Here is a 22325-nt window from a genome sequence, read left to right as displayed (position 1 = left end):
GTACTAAAATCGTCTATGAGAGCCAAATTTTAAATTTGAAAGATGCAATTAAAATCTGATTGACCAGCTTTTTGAATAAGTTTGCCTATGGGCCTCTCATAAATGAAAAAAGAAAAAAAGAATTAAAGAAATGTTTTATTTTGTTAATACAATTATTGGTGATGATTGGCTAATAAAAAGGAGGAGTGGGCTAGAGCCAAGCCGCGCTTGAGCGCGCGAATTAGGAAGGATTCAATGGTCACCATAACCGTTCCGAGAAACCTCACTCGTCTGATCTTTCTTTTTTCTTTTTTTTCGGTTTTTGTGGTGCGTGTGTTTGTCTATCTATCTACCTATCGTATGTTCCTATTTTTAAAGTCTTTTGTTTTTTTTACCCCCCACCCCTGGCTCTTGCTCTCTCGCTCTCAATCCCTAGCCATTATCCAATCCAATTACACCACCGATACACAGTCCTTTCTCTCTATCCCTCTCTCTCGTTTCTTTCCCCGTTTGTTGTCTGTTCTTGAACCTTCACGGCGGCTTGTTCTTGATTAGTTAGGTTTCTTCGAGTCTTTCAAAGGTATGGTCCCGTTTTTCTTTCAATTTTTTAGGGTTCGCTTATTTCGATTGGAAGGGTGGTGTCTCTGTGTTTTTACCTAATTCTGGTTGTGTTTCTACGTTTATTTTATTATTATTTATAATTGGATTTTAAAGGAGTAATCTTTTTGGTTCTTTGTAGTTTGTCTCTGTTTATTTGGGGTTTTCTTCATTATCGATTCTTGGGGGTTATTCCAATAAAATTAGGTTTTTTTGTTTGATTATGGTGCGTAGCATTTTTAAAATAAAGTAGCTATTTTTACTGTTATTGCTTTATTTATTTTGATTATATTTAGCGTAAGTTCTACTTGGTTGGGAGGTGAGGAAGGGACTACTTTATTTATCTAACAAGGGTTTTATTGAATTCACATAATGTTTTTGTTTTTGCAATTTGTCTATCTCTTTCAATTATGAAGAATGCTTAATGTTTAGTTTAAATAGGGAAAATTTCAACTTTGAGCTTTATTAGTTAATTTATTTACCAAAATAGTTTTTGCCTTCACAATAAAATTTACTTTACTGTCAACCATGAAGAATAAAGTTTCCCCCTTTTATTTTCTCACTGTTGGCAGGTCATATTTGAACTTTGAAAAATGTGTGCTGTGGTTTCTCAACCATTATCTGCTTCTGGTTGACATTTTTTTTTCTTTTTCAACTAATACTGGGCTTCTGCTGTTGCCTTCTACGTGTCTTACCATGTTATACTGTTACAGTGTTTCTGGGTTTGAGACTATTTGATTTGTTCAAATGGGAGCAATAATATTTTAACTGCCGGTTATATGTCAACCTGATATGAACCTATTTAATATTCCTTTCTTTCTTCTTCTTCTTCTTATTTGTTTATTATTTTTGTTACTGGAGCTAAAAATGAGATTGCCTTTTCTATGTGTTGCTGTATATGATGCTTGAAGTTATAACTTATCTGAAAATTAGATTAAAGCTTTTCGCTAGCTTAAAATTTCAGTGCGTTAGACTGCCTTCTGTAATGCTTTGGAGGAAAAGACTTAAATATTGTGCATGTGTATTTATATTTGAGTAGTCTCTTTAGAGATGTTTGCCTTTCAGTAATGATTAAAATTATACAGCATTTATTTGGCATAAATTTACCTCTTGTCCACATATAGATGCACTTTATATGCATATGACGTTCATTGTACTACTTTGATAAATATTGGTTCTGTTTTCATCATGGTTACTTTTCATAATTGCTTCACATAAATACACATATGCAAAAGCAAATACATTTAGATGATGTGGTTCTCCATATGCCTGGTTGATAAATACATGGAAAATTTTAAGATGGCACTGTTAGAGCTTTACTTAGTTATTAAGACTCATGCTAATTAAAATGTACTTTCAAATGCTGATATCAGTTAGCATATGAAGGGAAGGTGATCTTGCACTATCATCAGTATGTTGCTATAATCTTCTGCTGAGGATTTATTGACATCTCATGCCAATGGTAGCTGATCATCGAAGAAAACGGCTTAATGGTGTCAGCATTGCAGGTTGCAGTTCTTGGGAGCAATATAAAACCAAAAAGAAAAAATTGGAATCACCAAAAAATGAGTTAAATACAAAGTCTCACATTTCTCTCGAGTGGGATGGCAACAAGAGAAGGGTTGTTGCCAAAAGGGAACAAATTGGTTTAAGGCAGAAAGATTTGAGGGAATTTGTTGATCCTTCTCCTCAGTGTCATAGCTTCTTAGCAGATGTTCTTGCTATTCCTCAAGAAATTTTTGAGGTGGATAATTTAACAGAGATTCTTTCATATGAGGTAATTATTATTATTTTATATTAGTAATGTCAGCCTGTCACTTGTATTTGTTTTCCAAACTTAGGTTATGTGCTTTTACCCGGGGCTTGATGCAGGTTTGGAAGACTCATTTATCAGAGAGTGAGAGAAAATATCTTATGCAGTTTCTACCAAGAGGATCAGATGGAGACAAAGTTGTGCAAGCATTGCTTACGGGGGACAACTTTCATTTTGGAAATCCTTATCTCAAATGGCAAGTATTGAAATATGATGACTCTATTACTTTAGAGTGATTTGCATCATTTTGGATAACCTATAGGGGTTTAGTAAAGAAATATAAGACCCATGTTTATTGGTAGAGTTAAAATTTTGGGTTGGGATTTTTTGCTAGATATCTATTCTGCAGCCTATATTTTTGGACACAGATGCAGTTTTCTTTCCTTCTTCTTTTAATAGGGGACTGTCTTTTGCTGCCATTTTACTAGATCAGGTGTTTGTATGCATGAAGGTACATGAGGAACAACTTGTTAGTCCATATTCTTTATCATGCACAGCTTTCTTGTCTGTTGCTGTTATTTTTCATACATGAGGTAAGATTCTTACTTCAGCATCTAGATGAAGAAAAATAAGAAGCAAAATTCCTAATAGGGGGAAGAGGTGGTATAATTAGTACTTTTTTCTGTTAGTTGCTAGAGCCATGCTGGGAGCATCTTGTTTCTACCATGCACCGATGTCGAGTTCTGTTTATTGGTCTTTCTCCTCCTTTTTCTGGTATATAAGTTATCATCTCTGGCAACTGCCTGACCCATTATTGCTTGCTATTGGCATATAAAGACTTCTGTGCAGCGGCAGCTTCAATATAAAAGCCAAATACTTGCATGTCTATGGTCTTTCAAATAACCATAATATTCACATAGAATGCAAGTCTGATGCTCTAACCAGTTTATTCATTTTAACGTGTGGTTGCAGGGGTGCTTCAGTTTGTTCAGGAAAACTTCACCCTGATGCTGTTGTCCATCAGGAACAGTGTATAAAGGCAGATAAGAAAGCATACTACTCTGAGATACAGAATTACCATAATGAGTATGCCAGACATAAGTAATTTGTCTATATTTTCGATTCTTTTGTTTTAAGCAGTCAATATAACCTTTATGATTTTTTTCCTTTTTGTGGCAGCATGATAAGATATTTGCAGAAGCTGAAGGAGACCTGGGAAAGCAGCAAGGATCCTGAAAAGGAAGTTTTGCAGAAGTTATGGAGGTTGATATTCTTTGTGTGCAATAAAATGTTAGGCTTGCTGTTGATCTACCTTTTATAATATTGCCAATCAGGAAGCACATAGTAATTTCTGGGCAATCTTCCTTAGTGTTTCTGTTTTTCCCCTATTTTATGTGTTTTTTTTTTTGGCTTATTAACACTAGAAAATGTGATGCTGAAATTTTAAGCAACAGGAAAGAGGACTATGACTGGTAATATATTTTTGAAGAACAGAGATCTGTCAGATTGTGGACTGTCATGAATACCTTAATTGTGATTTCAGCTAGGCTTGTGAAGCTAGTTTGTGATTTTCTTATGAAATGGCAATCCCTGAGGAGTTGCATTATTTATTAATTCTCATTTTTTCTTGTCTAGTTCATACTTTTACGCTCATGCTCATTATATTTTTTAATCTCTTTTGGTATGTATTAGAACTTATACTGATTGTTTTTATTTTATAATCTTATGATTTAGTTATGGTGAATGTTCAATTTTTCTCAATTCTTGTTTTCATACAAGTTTGTGAATCACTTTGTTTGAAATGGGATATGTTTTAGTTAACATTTGAGGTATTGATTTGTCTAAACTTTAAAATTATATTGGTAACATCACACTAATTTTTGGAGAATTTAAGCATTATCTTCTCATATATGTTCATGACTCTTTGGGGTTTGGTTCTTTTTTTGATTGTTTTACTTCACAGTTTTATTCTGATTTGGACATACTCTATGATTTATGCAGGTCAAGAAGGGATGTGGATAAACAAAATTTCTCACATGCAAATGAGTCGAGATTTCATGACCCTGAGGAGACTTCTGCGGCTACGTCTGAATCATGCTCCTTGGTTGCGGAGGAGAAAGCATGTAGCAGCGACAATCAAAACTCTTCAATAACGAAGGGTGGAGAAGTTCAACGGAGGTTATTATCTTACCACAACAAAGCATACTTTCATGTATTACTGTTCTCAGTTGTCACATGACTAGGTTCTTTAAAGTGGATTAAACTATTGGTCTTACTATTGGAGACAAGATATATGCTCTAGATGTGTCTTCTTACACTTGAGTTCTTCAATCAATAAAATTAAACAAGATTATGAATGGAAAGCAAAGCACGCGCCAGTAGGTCATCCTATATGAATCTCATATTTTAGAACAAAATATCAATTTTTGCCCAGGCATTTAGATTCTTGTGATGTAATCTTCGTGTTTCTCTTCTTATGGCCTCTTGCAAGAACCACTTATCCACTTGAAAGCAACACAATTTGATGTTATGAACTCTATGCAACCTTCATTGCAAGATAAACTTTTGATGAACAATTTCTTACTAACATATCAGTCTACATTTTTCTAGTGTGCTAGTTGTCTGAGTAGGATTACATTTTTTTGGTCTCCCCTAATATTTCTTTTTATTGCAAACTTTTTGTTAATAGCCTCTTTAGATCTAAGTTTCATCAACAACCAACTTGGAGAGTTCTCCTAGTGGTTGTTTATCCATATTCTGGCTTGATTAGTATTAAGATTTGTAGCAGCATTTCACCGAGTAGCGATATTGTTAGAGAGGGTCTGGGAAGTAGAATGATTGATGATAATATTCTATAAAGTAAGTTTCTATCTTGATATCATAACCATAAAGATCTCTTTTTTCTTTTCCGTTTGGGAGGGTGAGGTTGTCGCTGTGGATTTCAAAGCTCCCATGGTGATGGAATTAACTAGTGAAGAGAGGAGTGCTGACAATACTACATGTTAAGAGATACATATTGCCTAAACTAAGGTGCAATGCTGCAAGCTAATGATAAATGAACAATTCTGAGGGATCACCTCCTAAGCGTCATTGTTGGAGAATTGCAAAGAGAAACACGGGGAGATGTAGTGGGGGATTTAGAGAGTCCTCTTCAGGTGTTTAGCAAGATTTCTGAGAGTACTGTTATAACCTGGAATGCTATGATTGCAAGCATAAACTAAGTATGACCTTAACAATGAGGGTTTGGATTTTTTCATGGAAATACGAGGTGGATTTTCTACCATGAATTTACTGTAAACTGAGTGCTTAGAGGTTGCAGGTTTGCGAGATCTATATGCAGTAAAGCAGGGCTATGCCTATGTGATGAAATGTGGGTTTGATTTAGTTGTTGTGAGCTCCTTAGCTGAAATTTGGTAGTGGTTGGTTAATTGAGTAATATGTACTTGAATCAGGCCCAGAGCTCTGCTGTTGCAAAGGAAAGGTAAGGTTGGAGAGAGAGAAAGGGGAAAGAGATAGGGTGTGGGAAAAGAAATTCCTTTTCTAGTCAGTAAGAGTCTTGACTAGTTGGATAAAACTGCAACCAAGTTTTCAAATTATGCTATGCTTGACAAAAGTAAAGCATTGGATAAACTTGAAAATATGCTCAAAGGTGGATATTTTTTTGGTTGGCAGGGCTTCTATTTACAGCATTCAAGCTCTTTTTCAATCTTAATCTCATGGGTCGTGATATATTTTCTTTTGCAATAATTTGTTTAACCTAGACATTTTAGTTTCAGAATCTTTCTAGTGATGCTGTAAATAAGCATCTAGGTATTTATCCCCCTTTTCTCCCCTATGCTGTTGTATGCGCATGGCTTTAATGGTGACAGAAGAATTCTATTTTTCTGCATAGTTGTTAGCGAAATGTTCAGTTCTTCACCTTTTGTTTCGTAGTCATCATTCAATTGTGAAAGAATCTTATTCCATGCTGCCTTCGGTGTCAGGATTTATGAGAAACGCTTCATAGAGGAGAAAAGGAGAAAGCCATCGGTTTCTTCTGATGATGCAAGATTCAAAAGAGGAGAAAAGCTACAAAAGCATAATATCCACCACACTGATGGTGTCAAATATATGTCATACTTGAAGGTCTGGATTTTTTTGAAATTTCCTAATTCATAGATGGAACTCTCTGCTTTACCAATGGCCTTCTTGGGTGGATGATTTTCTAGTATCCAATCCTAATTTGTGAACACTTCCATGCTGATTCTTTAAGTTCTTAGCAATACAGGGCGTAATTGATTGATTGATTTATTTATTTAATTTTTTTGCAATTGCTGCTTTTGTTGTTTTGTTCTTCTACAGCTGCTGCATGTAATACACATGAATAAACATTAAATGACTGGAGATAGGGGTGGTGGAGAAGATCTTGAATGCATCATGTGTACTATCATAACTTATTGCTAGGGATAGATCACGATTCTCATTTCTGATAATGGAGATTCTGGTTGGACCTGTAGTTAGTCTGATAAGTTCAAGTTATTGATAGACAAGGGGAAAGAACTTTCTTGTAACTATTTTAGGCATTTGATAATTTAGCCATAAAAGGCATTAATATTGCATGCTTTAAGGAGTCTCCCTATAATTAATTCATATTTCATGATTGCATTTGTTATTTCAGTCTGAATGTGGCCATGGCTGCATGACTAGGGGCCAGGGTATTAGCTATTTTGCTACCTATAATCTTCTTGACCACAATAAGGTTGGACATTACTGTGTTTTAAATTGAATGGTCTAGTTGCTTTTCCAGCTTTGACTCATGCTTGCACTCTAACTTCGATCACGTGGACTGTTCTACAGCCAAATATTTTGACTTTCAGTATTGAAGTTAATTTGCTTGACATTTGACACTTCAATATATTTTTATTTGTTCAAATGAGTGTAATGACGTTTTATCCTGTATGCTAGGATGGTTATCAAAATCAGTGTTTACCTGGTAGCAAGTAGCAACTATGTCAACTGATATATGCATTTATATATGACTTGGGGAAGTTGCCAAGCACCATAGATTTGTAAAGCACAGTCAGATGTTCTGATGTTACAGGCTTTAACTAATCAGTTTTCACGTGTCTTTGATATATTTCAGATAAGCAAAAAGCAGCATGAACTTGTTAAGAGTATGAAGCAGTCTGGTAAAAGCATTCAGTCTAAGTGTCTCAATCGTGTGTTAGGAAACTTTGATACACTACAGGTTCAACCATATGAAAAATTTGTGAAAGAGGAACAAAAAAAGTTGCGGGAGCATTGGTTAGTTGTATATGGTGACTTGAACAACTCTTTTTTGACTGTTAAAAAGATTTATTCTCTCTCAAATCGGATTTTATTTATCTAGGTTGCAGTTAGCGAATAAAGATCTTCCTGCAGCATATGAAAACTGGCAAAACAGACAGTTTCAGAGATGTGAGATAGCCAAATCTTTGGAGTGCGACATGAAAGACAGACTAGAATCTTTACTGGAGGTTTTAATTTTTTCCTTCATAATTTTGCTTTTTGTCCTTGAGCATTTGGGTCATGTCTGCATCTGATTTAGCAGCAGCAATTGTGCAACAGTAAGAATTTTTCTTGTTACATGTTTAATTGTCGGTTTCTGAATACATTCAGGATGGCAATAAAATGAATCACGAGTGTGTGCTTAGGAATCAAAATGAACAAGGAGATAGAGGATATGAATCTGAAGAAGAGGTGTGATACACTACATCTATATGTCTGTAATGTATTCCTTTTTCTCATGCATGTGTGCTCACCTGCTCACAAGTCATGTCTGCAGTGGCTTTAGTTGTGTTGGATGATATGAGATATTGTGTGAATGTAAAGACTTTATATATTATTTACATGTTGTCTATTCAGGATGAAGAGGATTTTTCTGAGGAGACTGTTTGCGAGGATGAAAATGATCAAGGAGCTAGGAAACACGAACCACTTCTTGAGGTTAGATACTATGCCCTGTATGGTTACTTTGTTCCTTGTGCATGTGTCTTTATGTCTTCATTAGATATGATTGTGTAGGGTGGCACATGGGTGTTCCTGGGTCAGGTTGATTAGATTAGAGTCTATATGTTAACCCAAACTGTATTATTCAAGTTGCATATATTCCAATTGGAACCCTTGGTTTAATTGTTCTTAAAAGAAAAACTTGAGGTTTAAAATTGAAAAATCAATAAATTCAGGTTGGTCGGTTTTTGCTCGGGTTCAGTTTCAAAAATATAATCTGAAGAAGCTTATTTAGTCGGGTTGAATTTGAATTGGATTTGGATGTACAAAGATCAACTTCGGTCCATTTTTAACTATCTGATTTAAGCTTTTTAAGGATAAAACAATATGCCATCCATTTGTTTGTGCTAATTCTTTTTTATACTGCATGCTATATGAACAATATAATCAGATTGAAATTAAAGAAATTTTTAAATTGAAATGAAAACAGCCAATCAAACATTTAGTAACACAATCACCAATGTAACTAGAAATTTTGCATAGTATTAAATATTATAAACGATGGGAAAAAGTTGTTGCAATTGGGTATAATATGTACAATAGATAAATAAAATAAATAAAATATGCGACACTAAATAACTAAAGCTATTATGTTTGTACATTCATTATATATTTATTCTGGTTGGGTTGCGTTTAAGTGTTTTTCTTTCCTGCCTCAAAAATAAGTTCAACCCAATGTTGATTGGTTTTAGTATTTCTACCCATCCCAACACATCACATCTTAGAACCCAATATATTTTCTTTGGTGGTCATCGGGTTCGTTGGATTACGATTTTGTTGAACACCCGTAGGTGGCAGCAGAAATTGTGCGACTATACTTCTCTTTGTTTTATACATGTATAACTTGTTGGCTTTTAATCCATTCAGGATGAAGACAAATTTAATGATGATGCTGTTTTTGAGGATCAGTTTGATCAAGATTTAAGAAAACATGAATCAAGTGCAGAGGTTTGATACTCTACTGATAATTTTGATACTCTGCTGATAATATTTCCCTTATTTATTTTGCGTGCGTGCTTATGTCTGCATGTGATATATTGTTGTTGTTTGTCCTGTAGAAACTTATTTAACCTGATTGTACATTATTCTTGATAGTAAATATACCTTGCTGTTTCTATGCTTAAATTGTTGGTTTTTGATTGGTTTATCTAGGATGAGGAGAAAGAAAGCCATGGCACAACTTCGCTCGAGGATCAGAATGATGAAATAAGAAACCAAGACTCTTATGTGGAAGATAATGAAGGTTCTGGTTCTGGAACTTCACAGTATCAGTCCCCACAGCATATTTCTTCCTTCAGCGGTAACAATGATCTTAATCCCGTACATACAGTACCAGAAAATGATCACATGGCCTGCAAGTCGGACGATACTTCTCCAAATGCATCTGAGTACTCAGGTAATGCTAATGCTGCAGATGCTTCCATTAATCCGGGGATTCCTATCTCTGCTGGAAGAGATCTCTGGCCAGCAGTTAGCATGCCACATACTTTACATACTTTTTATGATTCATCTATAAATCATGAATATGGATCAACTGGTGAGTTGTCACTCCCACATCCAATTAATGAAGCTCAACGGCCCCAATTAATTGATTTGGAATCTGATGTGCATGAACAAGACACCAGAAAGAATTTGTTGCAGAGACAACCTGATGTTGGTTCCTTCAGTTCGTACCCAAACCAGGATCGTAGTGGGCTGCTTCAATCCCTATTTAAGGGCCAAGATATGCTACCCTATCATAGTGAACAAAAACAAACCGGATTAGATTTCCAGTTACCACAGAATATGTTGATAGAGGATGGTAATTTTAATGGTCATCTCCAGAGGCAGCTCCAGCCCTCACTGCCACTGGAGCAAGGGCAGAGGAGACACGGTGAGAATTACATGCAACAACCTATGTCAGAGGACATGTATTCTGAAGGAGGTGCATATTCAATTCCAAGGCAAGGACATGAACCGCCAGTTAATTTACAAGATTGGCCGGTCAATCCTGTCCGCATGTCAGCAGGGCTCCAACCTCAATTAAATAATGATGCACTGTTAAATCAGAACTGGTATTCTGGTGAGCATCAAGTTCGTGGCGGCTGGAATAGTACGGATGGTGCAAGTGTCCCGGGGCAGAGAATGGGAAGTAATACGGATCAGAGCTTATATAGTGTTCTATCCCAGTATAACCAATTGCGAATGAGTAATCATTCTAATTCAATGGGGCCTACTGAGCAGTTCATGCTGCCGAGAAACTATGGAATGGAAAGTGGTGTTTCTTCTAGGATAAATACTTCCTTACCACAAGCAGCACTTTCTATGGACTATATAAATGGACGTGATACAACTAGTTCTTTGATGTCTGATGATATGGGATGGGTGACTTTGCCTCAGAATCCAGCTTTACACGATCCAGTGGGAAAATCATACCTGAGGTCATGGAATCAATAAGAATATTTTTGTTTTCCTTGTCAGAGAGGTTCGAGTTTATGATCTCGGTTGGAAGATTTATGACAGGAGATGTCATATGCGTAATGGATAAGACTTGATGACTTGTCATCTAGAGTAAATAGATGTTTTGAGGTTACAGCACATTTGCAGTTCATGAAAGAAAAGAAAAAAGAAAATTACCGAGATAGGATTTGTACATACCTTATACAAGAGCCAACTGAAAACCATGTATATATCCAGATGTTAGGTGGGCAGGTGCATGCGAAGATAGGGGAAGGATCAAAAAGGATTCTGATATCTCTATTTGGTAGGTGGATTATGTATTACATTTTTGATTCGGGTGACATTTCTTTCTTCAATTTTCCCTTATTGACTGATAAATTATCTTTTCAATAATTTTGGAGCCTATAAATTGTCCTAGGCTCTCTCTTTCTCCCTGTCTCTTTCTCTTTGGTTTTCTTCTGAATTACTGCATCTTTTTAGCTTATCAGTACTGCATAATTGCACTAATGGATACGCAGCTGAAGAAGTAAATGGCAATTGAACATTTTGGAGTTTGTTGGTTTCAAATGGTATGATGTCTGTCTGCACCCACTTTAGTAACAATCCTTGTTTGACATCAACATGTTTTATAGCGGCATGCTAAAAGTAGAGGAGTTGGGAAGTGGTAATTTTGGTGGAAGCCATATGATTGTTGTTGTAGGGTTGCAGTGAGAATGGTAGGTCCAGTTTGCTGTGTTGCTGTGCTGGAATTTGGCTGCAATTGCAAGTAAAGTGGGTATATTTGAGGCATACGGGATGTCTTGTTTTGGTCGGACCCCTTGTTATTATGTCTGTCTGGCTGTTGTTTGCTCCAAACTTGCTTTAGAATCTCATGAGACAACGTTGACCGGCTCTTTTATTTTCTTGTTCCTTTTATTTTTTTCCTTCAAAAAAATAATAAAATATTTAATACGTGAATTAATAAATAAGAAAAAGAAAGGCAGGAATTTCATTTTTGGTATCCGAGAGTTCTTAAGAAAAGGCTATTAGATGTCGAGTCTTTGATGCTCCGTGGCATTCGTTGTTAGACAGTTAACTCCTTGCACACTTTTTGATTTTTATGATCTTTTGAATCTCTAGCCTTTGTAATTCTCTTTATCTTTTTTTAAAAATTATTTTTTATCATTCCTGTTAAGTCTCTAAAATATAATATAAATCATATATTTGGTTTGGATAAATCTAAAAGATAATATATAAAAATAAATATCATTGGAAATAATTGTAAGTTGAAAAAAGAAAAAAGAATTTGCGTAAGTGGTGATGATTTATTATTGCCTTAACCGTTTTACCAACTCTACCCAAAGAGGAAATATTTCTAAAATTTCAACGTTGGCACAAAAGTTTTGGTACTAAACAGTAAAAACTGCTCAAGTGTATAGTAACCGCTATCACAACTTTCACTCAGGCAAAATCGAATAAACGGTTAAGACTTCCTACAGGAAACTGTAACAAAACTAAATGCCATTTATGTTGTGTGGCTAACGACAAGCTGGCCGACAATTACCCAAAATATAATTAAAAATTAAAAAAAAAAAAAAAGAAACTTGTGAATGTGAGTAACCTGAAATGAATTTGCCTCCGAAGAGGAAGGGGGCGTAGGTTACAGTATTGATGAAAGAAAGGGCGACAAGTGCGAAAAAAGAAACTGCTGAAATTTAAATCTAAAAAGCTCTGGAATTTCAAAGAAACAAATAGAAAGGAGTTACTGAGCTTTGGTTACATCAAAATACAAAAAAATACGTCCCAAAATTTTTGATTTTGATTCCAAAACTAAAACACTTGCTCTTTTCTTGGAATCTTCTTAGCTTCACCTCCTCATTTCCCATAAGAGAAAGAGAAAGAAAAAGAGAGAAGAGAATAAGAGAAAGAAGTAAGAGGGGTTATGCTCATGTATTTATTACGAAAATAGAGCTGAAATTCAAGTGGCTAATTTTAGATTTGGATAGAAAGAAGATGGACAAGAACACGACGAAGAAGAAGGAAGTGATTAGATTGGAAAGGGAATCTGTCATTCCAATTCTTAAGCCTAAGCTCGTTATGACCTTGGCCAACCTTATTGGTATTTCTGTTGCTTTCTTGTTGTTCATTTATTTATTTGTTTTTCTATTGGTTTTTGTAAAGATATGGGTCATCTTCATTTCTCAAATATAGTAATTGAGTTTATTTGTGGAGTTGGGTCATTTTAGCTTTATCAATTAGCTGCTCTACTTTTATCATTTAAAAAAAAAAAATCTTTTGTCCTCTTTTTTTTTCTTTTTCTTTTCCTTTTTTATTTTCCCTCTCAAGTTCTTTTCAGCCATAATCTGGACTCGGGACGTTTCCCAGTTTTGCAGTTTTTTTTTTTTTTTCTATACTTCTGGTCTTGCCATGGATTCCCACCAGCTCATGCCCATGAAAATTTGTCTACAATCACAACTTTTATACCCAGACCATCCTGCCATCCCGAACTTCCTTGTGTTAATTAGTGAATTATGCATAAAAATTTTCTGGTGGTGATGGTGTAGATGATTTTGATGCAATGCTTTGTTGGCTCAGTTTGCATTTTATCGTATCTCTCAACCAACCTTGAATCTTTTTCTTGATTCTTCTGCAGAACATACTTCTGACCGGGCTGAGTTTCTAAAGCTCTGCAAGAGAATTGAGTATACTATTCGAGCTTGGTATCTTCTCCAGTTTGAAGATTTGATGGTAATCATGTTTTCCTTGCCTAATTGATTGGCTTTTGTTTCTTGTTTTTTTTTGGTAGTGATCCTGTTCTGCAATATTTCTCATTCACTCTTTAAATTTATCTAATGTGTCTGCAGCAACTGTATTCCCTCTTTGACCCTGTGAGTGGGGCTCAGAAATTGCAGCAGCAGAATCTATCTCCTGAAGAAATTGACGTCCTTGAACAGAATTTCCTTACTTACCTATTTCAGGTATTATGATTTTTTAATCATAGGTGTTAATTTCTAGGGTGGGTGAGTCTGGACCAAAAAGAAAAAGCAGTGATCCTTTAATTGATATTTTAACACTAATAAAAGCTGCCTTAAGTTTGAAGCAATCGTGAAACTTTATATCTAAGGTAAATGGAGAAGAAATTCCATTGGCTAGATAAGGTGTATCTAAAATGCAACCCAAGATGAAAACTAATTCTGTAATACAGAGAGTATTTTATATACAAAACCTCAGGAAATTCTCAAACTGTTACTACACTGCCGGTACAGGTTTTCAGAATTTTTCTTTTCATACAGGTAATGGATAAGAGCAATTTCAAGATAGCAACTGAAGAGGAGATTGAGGTTGCACACTCAGGGCAGTATCTCTTAAATCTTCCTATCTCAGTTGATGAATCTAAGGTTTCTGATCACTTCTTATAGAATGATTCCATTTTGTAGTTATTTGCTCTTCATTTATTATGGCTATGTGCACTTCGAGTTGCTTGTCCTGCTATTATATTGTCTTGCCTTTTTTTTTTCCTTCTGTATAGCTTGACAAGGAGGTTTTGAAGAAGTACTTTGCAGCGCATCCTCGTGAAGATCTTCCAGACTTTGTTGATAAGGTATTGAACTTTGAACTTCAAAGACTGCTAGCATTATGAAAAGCTTTAGGCCATTACTAGTTGTGTCATTGTGTGGGTACAAGTTGGGATACCTAGGTTCCATCATGCAAAGCGATGATTGAAGTGAGGACGTCAACCATAGATTAAAATAGGACAAGTAAAGTGGAAATATGTAACAAGAATCCTATGTGATTATAATATAGTAGCTAAGTTGGGAGTTCCACAAGACTACAATTTGACCAACTATGATGTATGATTGTGTGTGTCAGCCCGTTAAGAGACAGCATTCACACAATGTTAGCATGTTAGATATGAGGTTGGTAAGATGGATGTGGAGACATACAAGGAGGAACGTTATTACAAATGAATCAAAAGGATGAACAGCATGCAAATGAAAGGTTCCTTGGACTGGTGGAATTTGCAGTCATTTAGGAAAAGTTTAGAAAAAGAAAATTGAGATGGTCTTTAAAAGTGCAATAGTAGACCAATGAATTCACCGGAATGAAGAACTTATTGAAGTTGTAGGAGAAAAGAAAGCGAGGGAGACCTAGGATGACTTGAGGAAGTGCTGAGAAAGGATTTAGTAGTTCTAGAGCGTTCTGAAGCTAGAGCCTGTATTTTGGAGTTAAAAGGATCCATTTAACCAACTCCATCTTATCTATCATAGGGATTGGGCTAAGAGGAGCTGAGTTTTGTATCTGCAGTGTATCATTTTTCTGTCATGGATACTTGCTACCTCGTTATGCTTGCTATGTAATTTTATATAGTATGTTTACTATTTTAAATGATTACTGCACTTGGCACTTGGGGTTCCAAAAGGAATCTTGATTAGTGCCACTTTACTCTAGATAATCGTTTCTTTTTTTTTTGTAAAATGTTCGATATGAAAGAAGATGTTTTATTGTTTTATGTGAACAAAGATTGCCAAGGATATTTATATGAGTGAGAATGTAACTTTGTGCATATGATAATATTTGATGGATAATATTGAAAATGATAACAAGGAAGTAGGTTGCATTTCCAGATTCAGCTGCTCATAAAGTTATTGTTTTCCTACTTCCCTACATCTTGCCCTGTTCAACTTTTTCTAGTAGAAGCTGCTGCAATCCAGATGAAAGCCAGTCTGTAGCCTTTCTTGGTGCTTGATTGGACCAAACTAACCATTTCTGGGAAAGCCCTTTAGCTTTGAAAGTTTTAGGCCTCTGTTTAATTTTGTTAAACTCTTTTACTTGTAAGAGAAAGAATTCTAAAATGCTAAAATGTTGAAGCAAAATAAAAGACGACAGAGAGCACAACCTTATTTGACAATGCCATCTATTTCCTTATATTATTTGACGGAACTGCAAATAAATTGGATATCCCTTTCTAAGCTTATCGTGTGCTTTAAAATCTAATAGCTTACTAGTGGTTTCAGTGTAAACAGGGAATTTACATGATGACTTTGCCTGAGAGCAAACTGCAAGATCTTGATGACTGTTCCATACTATTATATAGTCTGTGGTCTTTATTTATCTCATGTTCCTAATGGGAGGGGCATAATTTTTAGTTGAAGCACTCTTTTTCTAATGGTGATGAATCTTATTTACTGCAAGTTTGCTTTCCGCCAAACCCCACCGCCACTAGCTTGTCCTTTTATATCAGGTTTATATTTCACAAAAAAGCTAATATCTATTATGATCTCATGTTTAAGTATGTTATCTTTCGTCGTGGGATCGGAATAGATCGGACAACTGATTATTTTATCATGGAGAAAGTGGACATGCTGATTGCACGTTTTTGGGCATATATTCTGAGACTGACTCGGTAAGCATTTTTGCCCCATAATCTGGAAAATATAATTTTCTTGCAGGATACTGTCAATATCATCAGACATAATTCTGAGGAAACAAGGTTAAAAAAAAAAAGTTTTGAACTTTTATGTGGCCAAGTACTTAATTGTTGTTGAAGCATCTCCATGAACCTTAAACTATCATTTTTGATTATGTGATTGTATCATTATCTGCAATGTTGATAAAGTAGTATGCCCATATGAAATTCTTTAGTATTTCTGATTTTCTAGTGGGAAGTTCCTGGAAAGACTTTCTTTCTTTCTTTTTCTTTTTCTTGGTTTTCTGAGATGAGTTTCAACTGCACTGTTTTCCCTTTTTCATCACTTGACATTTAATTTGTTTTATGCATTTAGTTTTCTTTTTAATGTGTTCCAGGATATGGTGTTTGCAGGGTAGAAAAACTTTTGCGCAGAAGGTCAAGTATGCGGTGTAAGAAAGATCCAAAGAAGAATGATGAAATTAACTCTGAAGCAGATCAGAATGACTTATGCGTTGAGCGAATTCGACTGGAAAATATGGAACTGAGGTTGTTTATCACGTGAATCTTTTTGTTCGATTGATGTGGTTATCATTACAGCTCTGCTACTTGCCTGTATACAATGTAACTGAGCTGTAGTTGTGCCATCCCAAGCTGTTTGGGAATGCTTTGCTTGCATCTGATAATCTGCATGAACTTTAAAAAGTTATCCAGCAATTAGAATTTAATTTAGCTTCTTACCCCTTTTTACATATGTTTGTGAATCATCATAATATCTACAAATTTTCTTAAAAAGACTGTATTTATTCTAATTCTTGTGTTTTCTTGTTGTGCTGATGTTGCTAATTTTGTACTCTTACTTTTGTCTTTGGGTTTACATTTTGTTAAAATCATTTTGCAAGCATTGAGTGAATAAATCATCCCACGTAGCAAAAAAATATTACTCTCTCACTCACACATGCACGTGCGTGTGCACACAAACTCATGTTTGCATATATTCACCCGCACTGTCACAGACATGCACCAAATTTAGGGAAAACATGGGAACCAGTTTGTGAGATATTTTTCGGCATTAGCTTTTGATCAAGATTTTGTTCAGCTTCACTTGGTTGAAATACCAGTCACTTCATTGTTACAAAGTGTAGTAACGTTATATGAGGTATACTGTAACTAAGTCCAAAAAAAAGAGTCTGGTTAGATAAAGATTAAGTCCTAAAGTTTATTTGTCCAGTAGCTGTTAATTATTGGTGAAATGTTAGAAGCTTGAGTATCTTGCACTTGATGGCAGTGTTCTTTTTTTTTCTTTTGTCCTTCTTTTGGTGCTCTGTGTTGTGGATGGTTTTAATTATGTGGCATTTTATATAATTTAACCTTCTGTGGGACAAAAAGATAAAAATGCTCTCATGTACAGTACTGGGCATATGATTAAACAAAAGTTGTACTAATTGCTTCTCAATGACATACTGATTTGTGTTTGTTCCAGTGTTAGGAATTTGCTAAGCAGTACAACTATCCAAGAACCTACGTTTGATAGGATAATAGTTGTATACAGGTACAATATATTTTCAAATATCTTAAATTGTTGCTTCCTGAAATTTGTGATTCTGAACATATTGATGGTTGTATGTACAGATTTTGATGCTGTTTCTCATCACAATATTGTAGTAATTGTTGAACTGTATTAACAATAGATCTGTATGTTGATGTGAAGGCGATTGTCCTTTTCACCTCACGCAGCACTTTTATGGTGCAATCTGTTATTTATTACACTAAGCTCTTTTCGTAATAGATACTCTCATGAGCTATGGGATTTTTGGTTATCTTTTATTGGGAGGGGGCATTAGCGCATCATGAACTTGTTTCCTGGATCATTTTACACTTGAATTAAAACTGATACTCATGCAAAGTAGAACAATGATTTTCCAGGCGAGCAAGTAGCAAATTGAAGAAAGAACGAGGAATATATGTGAAACATTTCAAAAACATCCCGATGGCCGATATGGAAATAGTTCTTGTGAGATTTTTGCCATCTCTCTCCTTCTCTCTCCCCTCATTTTTACCACTGTAATGTGGTTGTGATACTTTCATGCCTTGACAGCCAGAAAAGAAAAATCCTGGTTTAACTCCTATGGACTGGGTCAAATTCCTAGGTTCTGCTATAGTTGGGCTGGTGAGTTATTAAGTTTAGTTCAATGTTGTTTTGCCTTTTATTTATTGTTTTTAGATGCACTTAGTGTGCTTTCTTTTGCAGGTTGCTCTTGTTAGTTCACTTGAAATGCCTAAAGCTGATCTTTGGGTCATCTTCGCTGTCCTTTCTGCAGTGATTGGTTACTTTGCGAAGACATACTTCACGTTAGTGCTCTCTCTCTCTCTCATTCACGTGAATGCATGCACGCACACTTTTTCCACTTGTTAATTTTATGTATAGGTGCATATGTTGTTTCTCAGTGGATTTCAGTCTGATCAGTGATAAATGATCTTCTCACACTGCATGATTATCAGGATCTCTTGCTATCCTATTCTGCTAATCACAAATTGCCTTTGTAATCTATGCTGAATTTCATATATGATGCTAATATTTTGAAGTTGAGACCGGGTTAATCAGTTTGATTTCGAACTTGCTAATGTTATCCCCTGGCTTTATTTGGTTTGTGGAATAGAATAGAGCTGGAATGAAATAGAAAATACTACATATTTATGGAATAGCTATTCTTCAGTTATATATGGAATTTGTATGCCGTACATAAATATTTAGATTGTAAAGCAGCTGTTCTATGGGCATACTAATCCACATTTTAATATTTGAAGTAAATTTAAGATAGGAATTCAACATGGAAGGGTTTGAACTGGTGTTGATTGTAAGCTGAAACTGGCCTGAAAGGGATTCAACTGGTGATAACTAGACTCAATCTGAAAATTCTGTGCATTTGCATATTCAGAAGATGGAAATTTGATGAAGAATTCATGGTTGCAATCAGCTTTTTTTATTTATTTATTTGTTTTACTTTTTTTGGTTATTTATGCTTCCCATTTGTAGGCCATATATATTTGTTTTATCTCATGGCTTATCTATTTATTTATCATTTCCCTCTTCCTCTTCTTCCCCTTTTCTTTTCATATTTTATGCATACTGACAATGTGGCTACTATTTCTTCAAATATCTGCAGGTTTCAGGCAAACTTGGCTGCATATCAGAACTTAATTACACAGTCCATGTATGACAAACAGTTGGATAGTGGAAAAGGCACTCTTCTTCACCTGTGTGATGATGTGATTCAACAGGAAGTCAGTTTCAAGCTGATGTTAACTTTTATTTGTACTGTCACATGTATTGGCTTTTTATTGACTGGCAACAAAAGGTTTTGTGGCATGAACTATATATTATGATGTTTATAACTGTTGAACTGAGATTGCTATACTTTTCAGAATCTTACAACCCTATTTATGAAGACAAAACCCTTTGTAGTTACATACTAATGTGTCCATGCTTCAAAATTTCAAAGGACTTACCAGATTTGGAATTCAGGAATATACTACATTTAATTATGTTTTGCCAGATGAATCAATCAATCTTTTAACTGCAGGTCAAAGAGGTTATTATCTCATTCTTTATATTGATGGAACAAGGCAAAGCTACTATGCAGGTATAATTAATTCCTACTCTTGTATTTTTCTTGATTGGAGGGTGTATTTTAAGTTTTTGTAGCATTACTTATGTGCAACTTTGTGTTAATGTGAAATAGGATTTGGATTTGCGCTGTGAGGAACTAATTCAAGAAGAGTTTGGAGAGAGCTGTAATTTTGATGTCGACGATGCAGTTCTTAAGTTAGAGAAGTTGGGCATTGTTGCTCGGGTAAGACGCTGTTAGAGTTTGCAATTTTGTTTCGGCCAAAATGCGAATGCATTCGATTCCTTATAATTGTGATGACGTTGTTCTACTTGAGCATCCAAAAATGACCAGTTCATTTAGTTGGAAAGTCGTATATTGGCATAAAGTTGCTAAAACATGAGTGCAGTACTGGTTCGCTTGGTGCTATACATAGGAGCATGTTGGTTATGTAGGAGCATGTTGTGGTCACTCAAGTATACCTGAATCGGTTGGTAATGGTGCTTTTGTGATTTGCCCTTCTCTAGTGTTCTATGCCAATAAAAGGTTTGTTCCCTTGAGTGAAGCCGAATGATTTCAGTTTGGAATTCCGACATGAAATTGTTCAGGGACATCGACATAAAGTTGTGGAATGCATATGGATACCCTTTTTAAAGATTTGACATTGTACTCATAAGCACTAAAGCAAGAGAGTTATGTATTTGCTAGTGTTAGTTTGAGTGGTACAAATGTTCAGGGACTCTCACATTAATGCCGTGTATGTGAATTTAAATATGTAATTAGGAAGGATGTGAACTAGTCTGTCAACAGAATCATGCACTTGCTATGTTGCATTTTTTTATGTGTGCCTTCGGACTCTGAATTATCTTCTTAAGCAGGATACAATTGGACGGTATTATTGTGTTGGCCTAAAACGTGCCAATGAGATTATTGGTACCACTACTGAAGAGCTTGTCCTCAAGGCAAAACAGGGTGTTAGTGCTTGATGCTGTCTTTGGAAGGTGAGCTTCTTTCCAGATCACTCCTCCAAAAACTGTTACATGCGATCGGCGGCTGCACCTATGAGCAACTCAAGATGTCTGATTGCTATGTACACCTGGTTGCTTTCTGCTCTGGCTTTCACTTCAATTGTCTGTTAATATTTGTAAATAATGAACGCATGTAACTTCATGTAGTCTCTCACTCTGTTATTGATTTATTCATTGCATCTGATACGTCACTTAATCAGGATAGTAAAACGAACTGAAGTCTCTGGCTTAATTATCAAATTTTCTGTATGTTTATTCATCTTAAATTTCCCACTTCCCACTTATGGTGTGTAATTCATATGATATGCCTGGTTAATTATAGGCTAGGAGGAGAACAAAGAGTGAAGTGAAGCCTGCAGAGAGGAGCAAAACTCAAGAACAGAAGATCTTAATGCATCATATCAGAAGACTGCAAGGGCAAAGAAGGAAAGCAATGGGGTCTCTTTGCAGCATTATTTCTTATTTATGTGATTTTTTTGGCCTTAACAGTAACCAAATACCAGGCTCAGCTGGAGTTTGGTCTTGTTATGGCTAAAACGGTAGCTAGGAAACTGCCTACCCGAATACCGGACATCTACATTCATTATGAGTGACGGTCATACACTGCCAAATTATTTTCCAAATGATTCTGTTTGTTTTACGTAAAAATGTTTTCTAGTGTTCTTGGGAAGTTATCATAATAATTCTTTTCCTTTGGCATCTTTCAGTATTTAGATGTTTGCTATGGGGAACCAAAAAGGGATAATTATTGTTTCCTGTACATAAAATTTCAAACAAAACAAAGAAGCTTCAAGGTTTTATGCTTTGGACTTGGCAGCATCCAATTTCATAGTGAAAAATCCTTTCTATAGATGCAGTTTCAATCTAACTGTAATTCTATTTGTATTAATTTGGTTGTTTAGTCCCTAATTGGGCATAAAACTATGATATAATATGCAACTTTGATTACAAACTGATAATATATATATATATATATTTTAACAAATTCTTTTTCCTCATCACTGAGGTTACATGTGTACTCTTAGACTAACAGTAGAAAAATCACCATTTTATTTAAACTAAAAAAGAAATAACATAATTGAATTGAATTGAATTTATTTTTAATTAATTAAAAAACTATAAGGGTTAACTCAGCTTTTTTCCAATGCATTGCGCTCAACAATGATATATCTTAATGTTCGATGCACTAGTTATGTAGAAGGAAATAAATAATAATTAAAAGAAAAAGAAAAATTAATTTTTATTTTTATTTTTTAGAATTCCAATTTGTGATGAAGGAATATGTAGAAAGATAATATTACAAATCTTAGTGTTTTTTTTTTTATACCTCATTATTAAGAAGAAGGTGTAACTAAAATTAAATATATTAAAAAGGGTGTGTATGCAATTTTAAGTTTTTAATCTTTTCAAGAACAAAAAATGAGGGGATTTTTTTAGAAAGTCTTTAGGGTTATTGGGAAATGTTGTTTCCTTTTTCTTTTCCCCTAATTTTCTTTCCTTTTTTGCTG

At 35.1% G+C, this 22325-nt stretch overlaps 2 protein-coding genes across 8 annotated transcripts; both read left to right on the top strand.

Annotated features, from left to right (window-relative positions):
- Positions 1-210: 210 nt before the first annotated feature.
- Positions 211-11229, top strand: LOC8273091. 6 transcript variants are annotated; one of them, XM_048377838.1, is made up of 13 exons: positions 217-559; positions 1950-2353; positions 2449-2585; positions 3302-3430; positions 3509-3592; positions 4331-4507; positions 6313-6454; positions 7452-7612; positions 7698-7824; positions 7967-8047; positions 8213-8293; positions 9224-9304; positions 9509-11229. In XM_048377838.1, the coding sequence occupies exons 2-13, from the start codon at positions 2030-2032 to the stop codon at positions 10790-10792; spliced, it is 2808 nt and encodes a 935-aa protein (XP_048233795.1). In that variant the 5' UTR covers positions 217-559; positions 1950-2029; the 3' UTR covers positions 10793-11229. The 6 variants fall into 6 exon arrangements, with proteins under 6 accessions (XP_048233797.1, XP_048233796.1, XP_048233795.1 ...); XM_015715393.3 differs by having other exon boundaries at positions 220-559; positions 3302-3415; XM_048377839.1 differs by lacking the exon at positions 7967-8047 and having other exon boundaries at positions 214-559.
- A 1009-nt stretch (positions 11230-12238) lies between these two features.
- LOC8273090 lies at positions 12239-21516 on the top strand. 2 transcript variants are annotated; one of them, XR_001534782.3, is made up of 16 exons: positions 12239-12893; positions 13428-13522; positions 13639-13752; positions 14068-14172; positions 14304-14375; positions 16066-16178; positions 16596-16730; positions 17665-17733; positions 18108-18195; positions 18280-18351; positions 18433-18533; positions 19349-19466; positions 19766-19825; positions 19925-20035; positions 20668-20888; positions 21140-21516. XR_001534782.3 is itself a non-coding variant. In XM_015715396.3 (16 exons), the coding sequence occupies exons 1-15, from the start codon at positions 12788-12790 to the stop codon at positions 20773-20775; spliced, it is 1467 nt and encodes a 488-aa protein (XP_015570882.1). In that variant the 5' UTR covers positions 12243-12787; the 3' UTR covers positions 20776-20790; positions 21140-21516. The 2 variants fall into 2 exon arrangements, 1 of the variants encoding a protein (XP_015570882.1); XM_015715396.3 differs by having other exon boundaries at positions 12243-12893; positions 20668-20790.
- Positions 21517-22325: the final 809 nt, after the last annotated feature.

Source organism: Ricinus communis, chromosome 8 (assembly GCF_019578655.1).
Source record: "Ricinus communis isolate WT05 ecotype wild-type chromosome 8, ASM1957865v1, whole genome shotgun sequence".
NCBI lineage: Eukaryota > Viridiplantae > Streptophyta > Magnoliopsida > Malpighiales > Euphorbiaceae > Ricinus > Ricinus communis.
This window is presented reverse-complemented; position numbering and strand designations above follow the sequence as displayed.

Excerpts from the sequence above, each read along its gene's own strand:
- LOC8273091 (XM_048377838.1), top strand. The coding sequence starts at position 2,030 with ATGCCAATGGTAGCTGATCATCGAAGAAAACGGCTTAATGGTGTCAGC. Across the intron at positions 3,431-3,508 it reads AATGAGTATGCCAGACATAA|CATGATAAGATATTTGCAGA; the intron begins GTAATTTGTCTA and ends TTTTTGTGGCAG. Across the intron at positions 8,294-9,223 it reads AACACGAACCACTTCTTGAG|GATGAAGACAAATTTAATGA; the intron begins GTTAGATACTAT and ends TAATCCATTCAG.
- LOC8273090 (XM_015715396.3), top strand. The coding sequence starts at position 12,788 with ATGGACAAGAACACGACGAAGAAGAAGGAAGTGATTAGATTGGAAAGG. Across the intron at positions 13,523-13,638 it reads TCCAGTTTGAAGATTTGATG|CAACTGTATTCCCTCTTTGA; the intron begins GTAATCATGTTT and ends ATGTGTCTGCAG. Across the intron at positions 19,826-19,924 it reads AAGGCAAAGCTACTATGCAG|GATTTGGATTTGCGCTGTGA; the intron begins GTATAATTAATT and ends AATGTGAAATAG.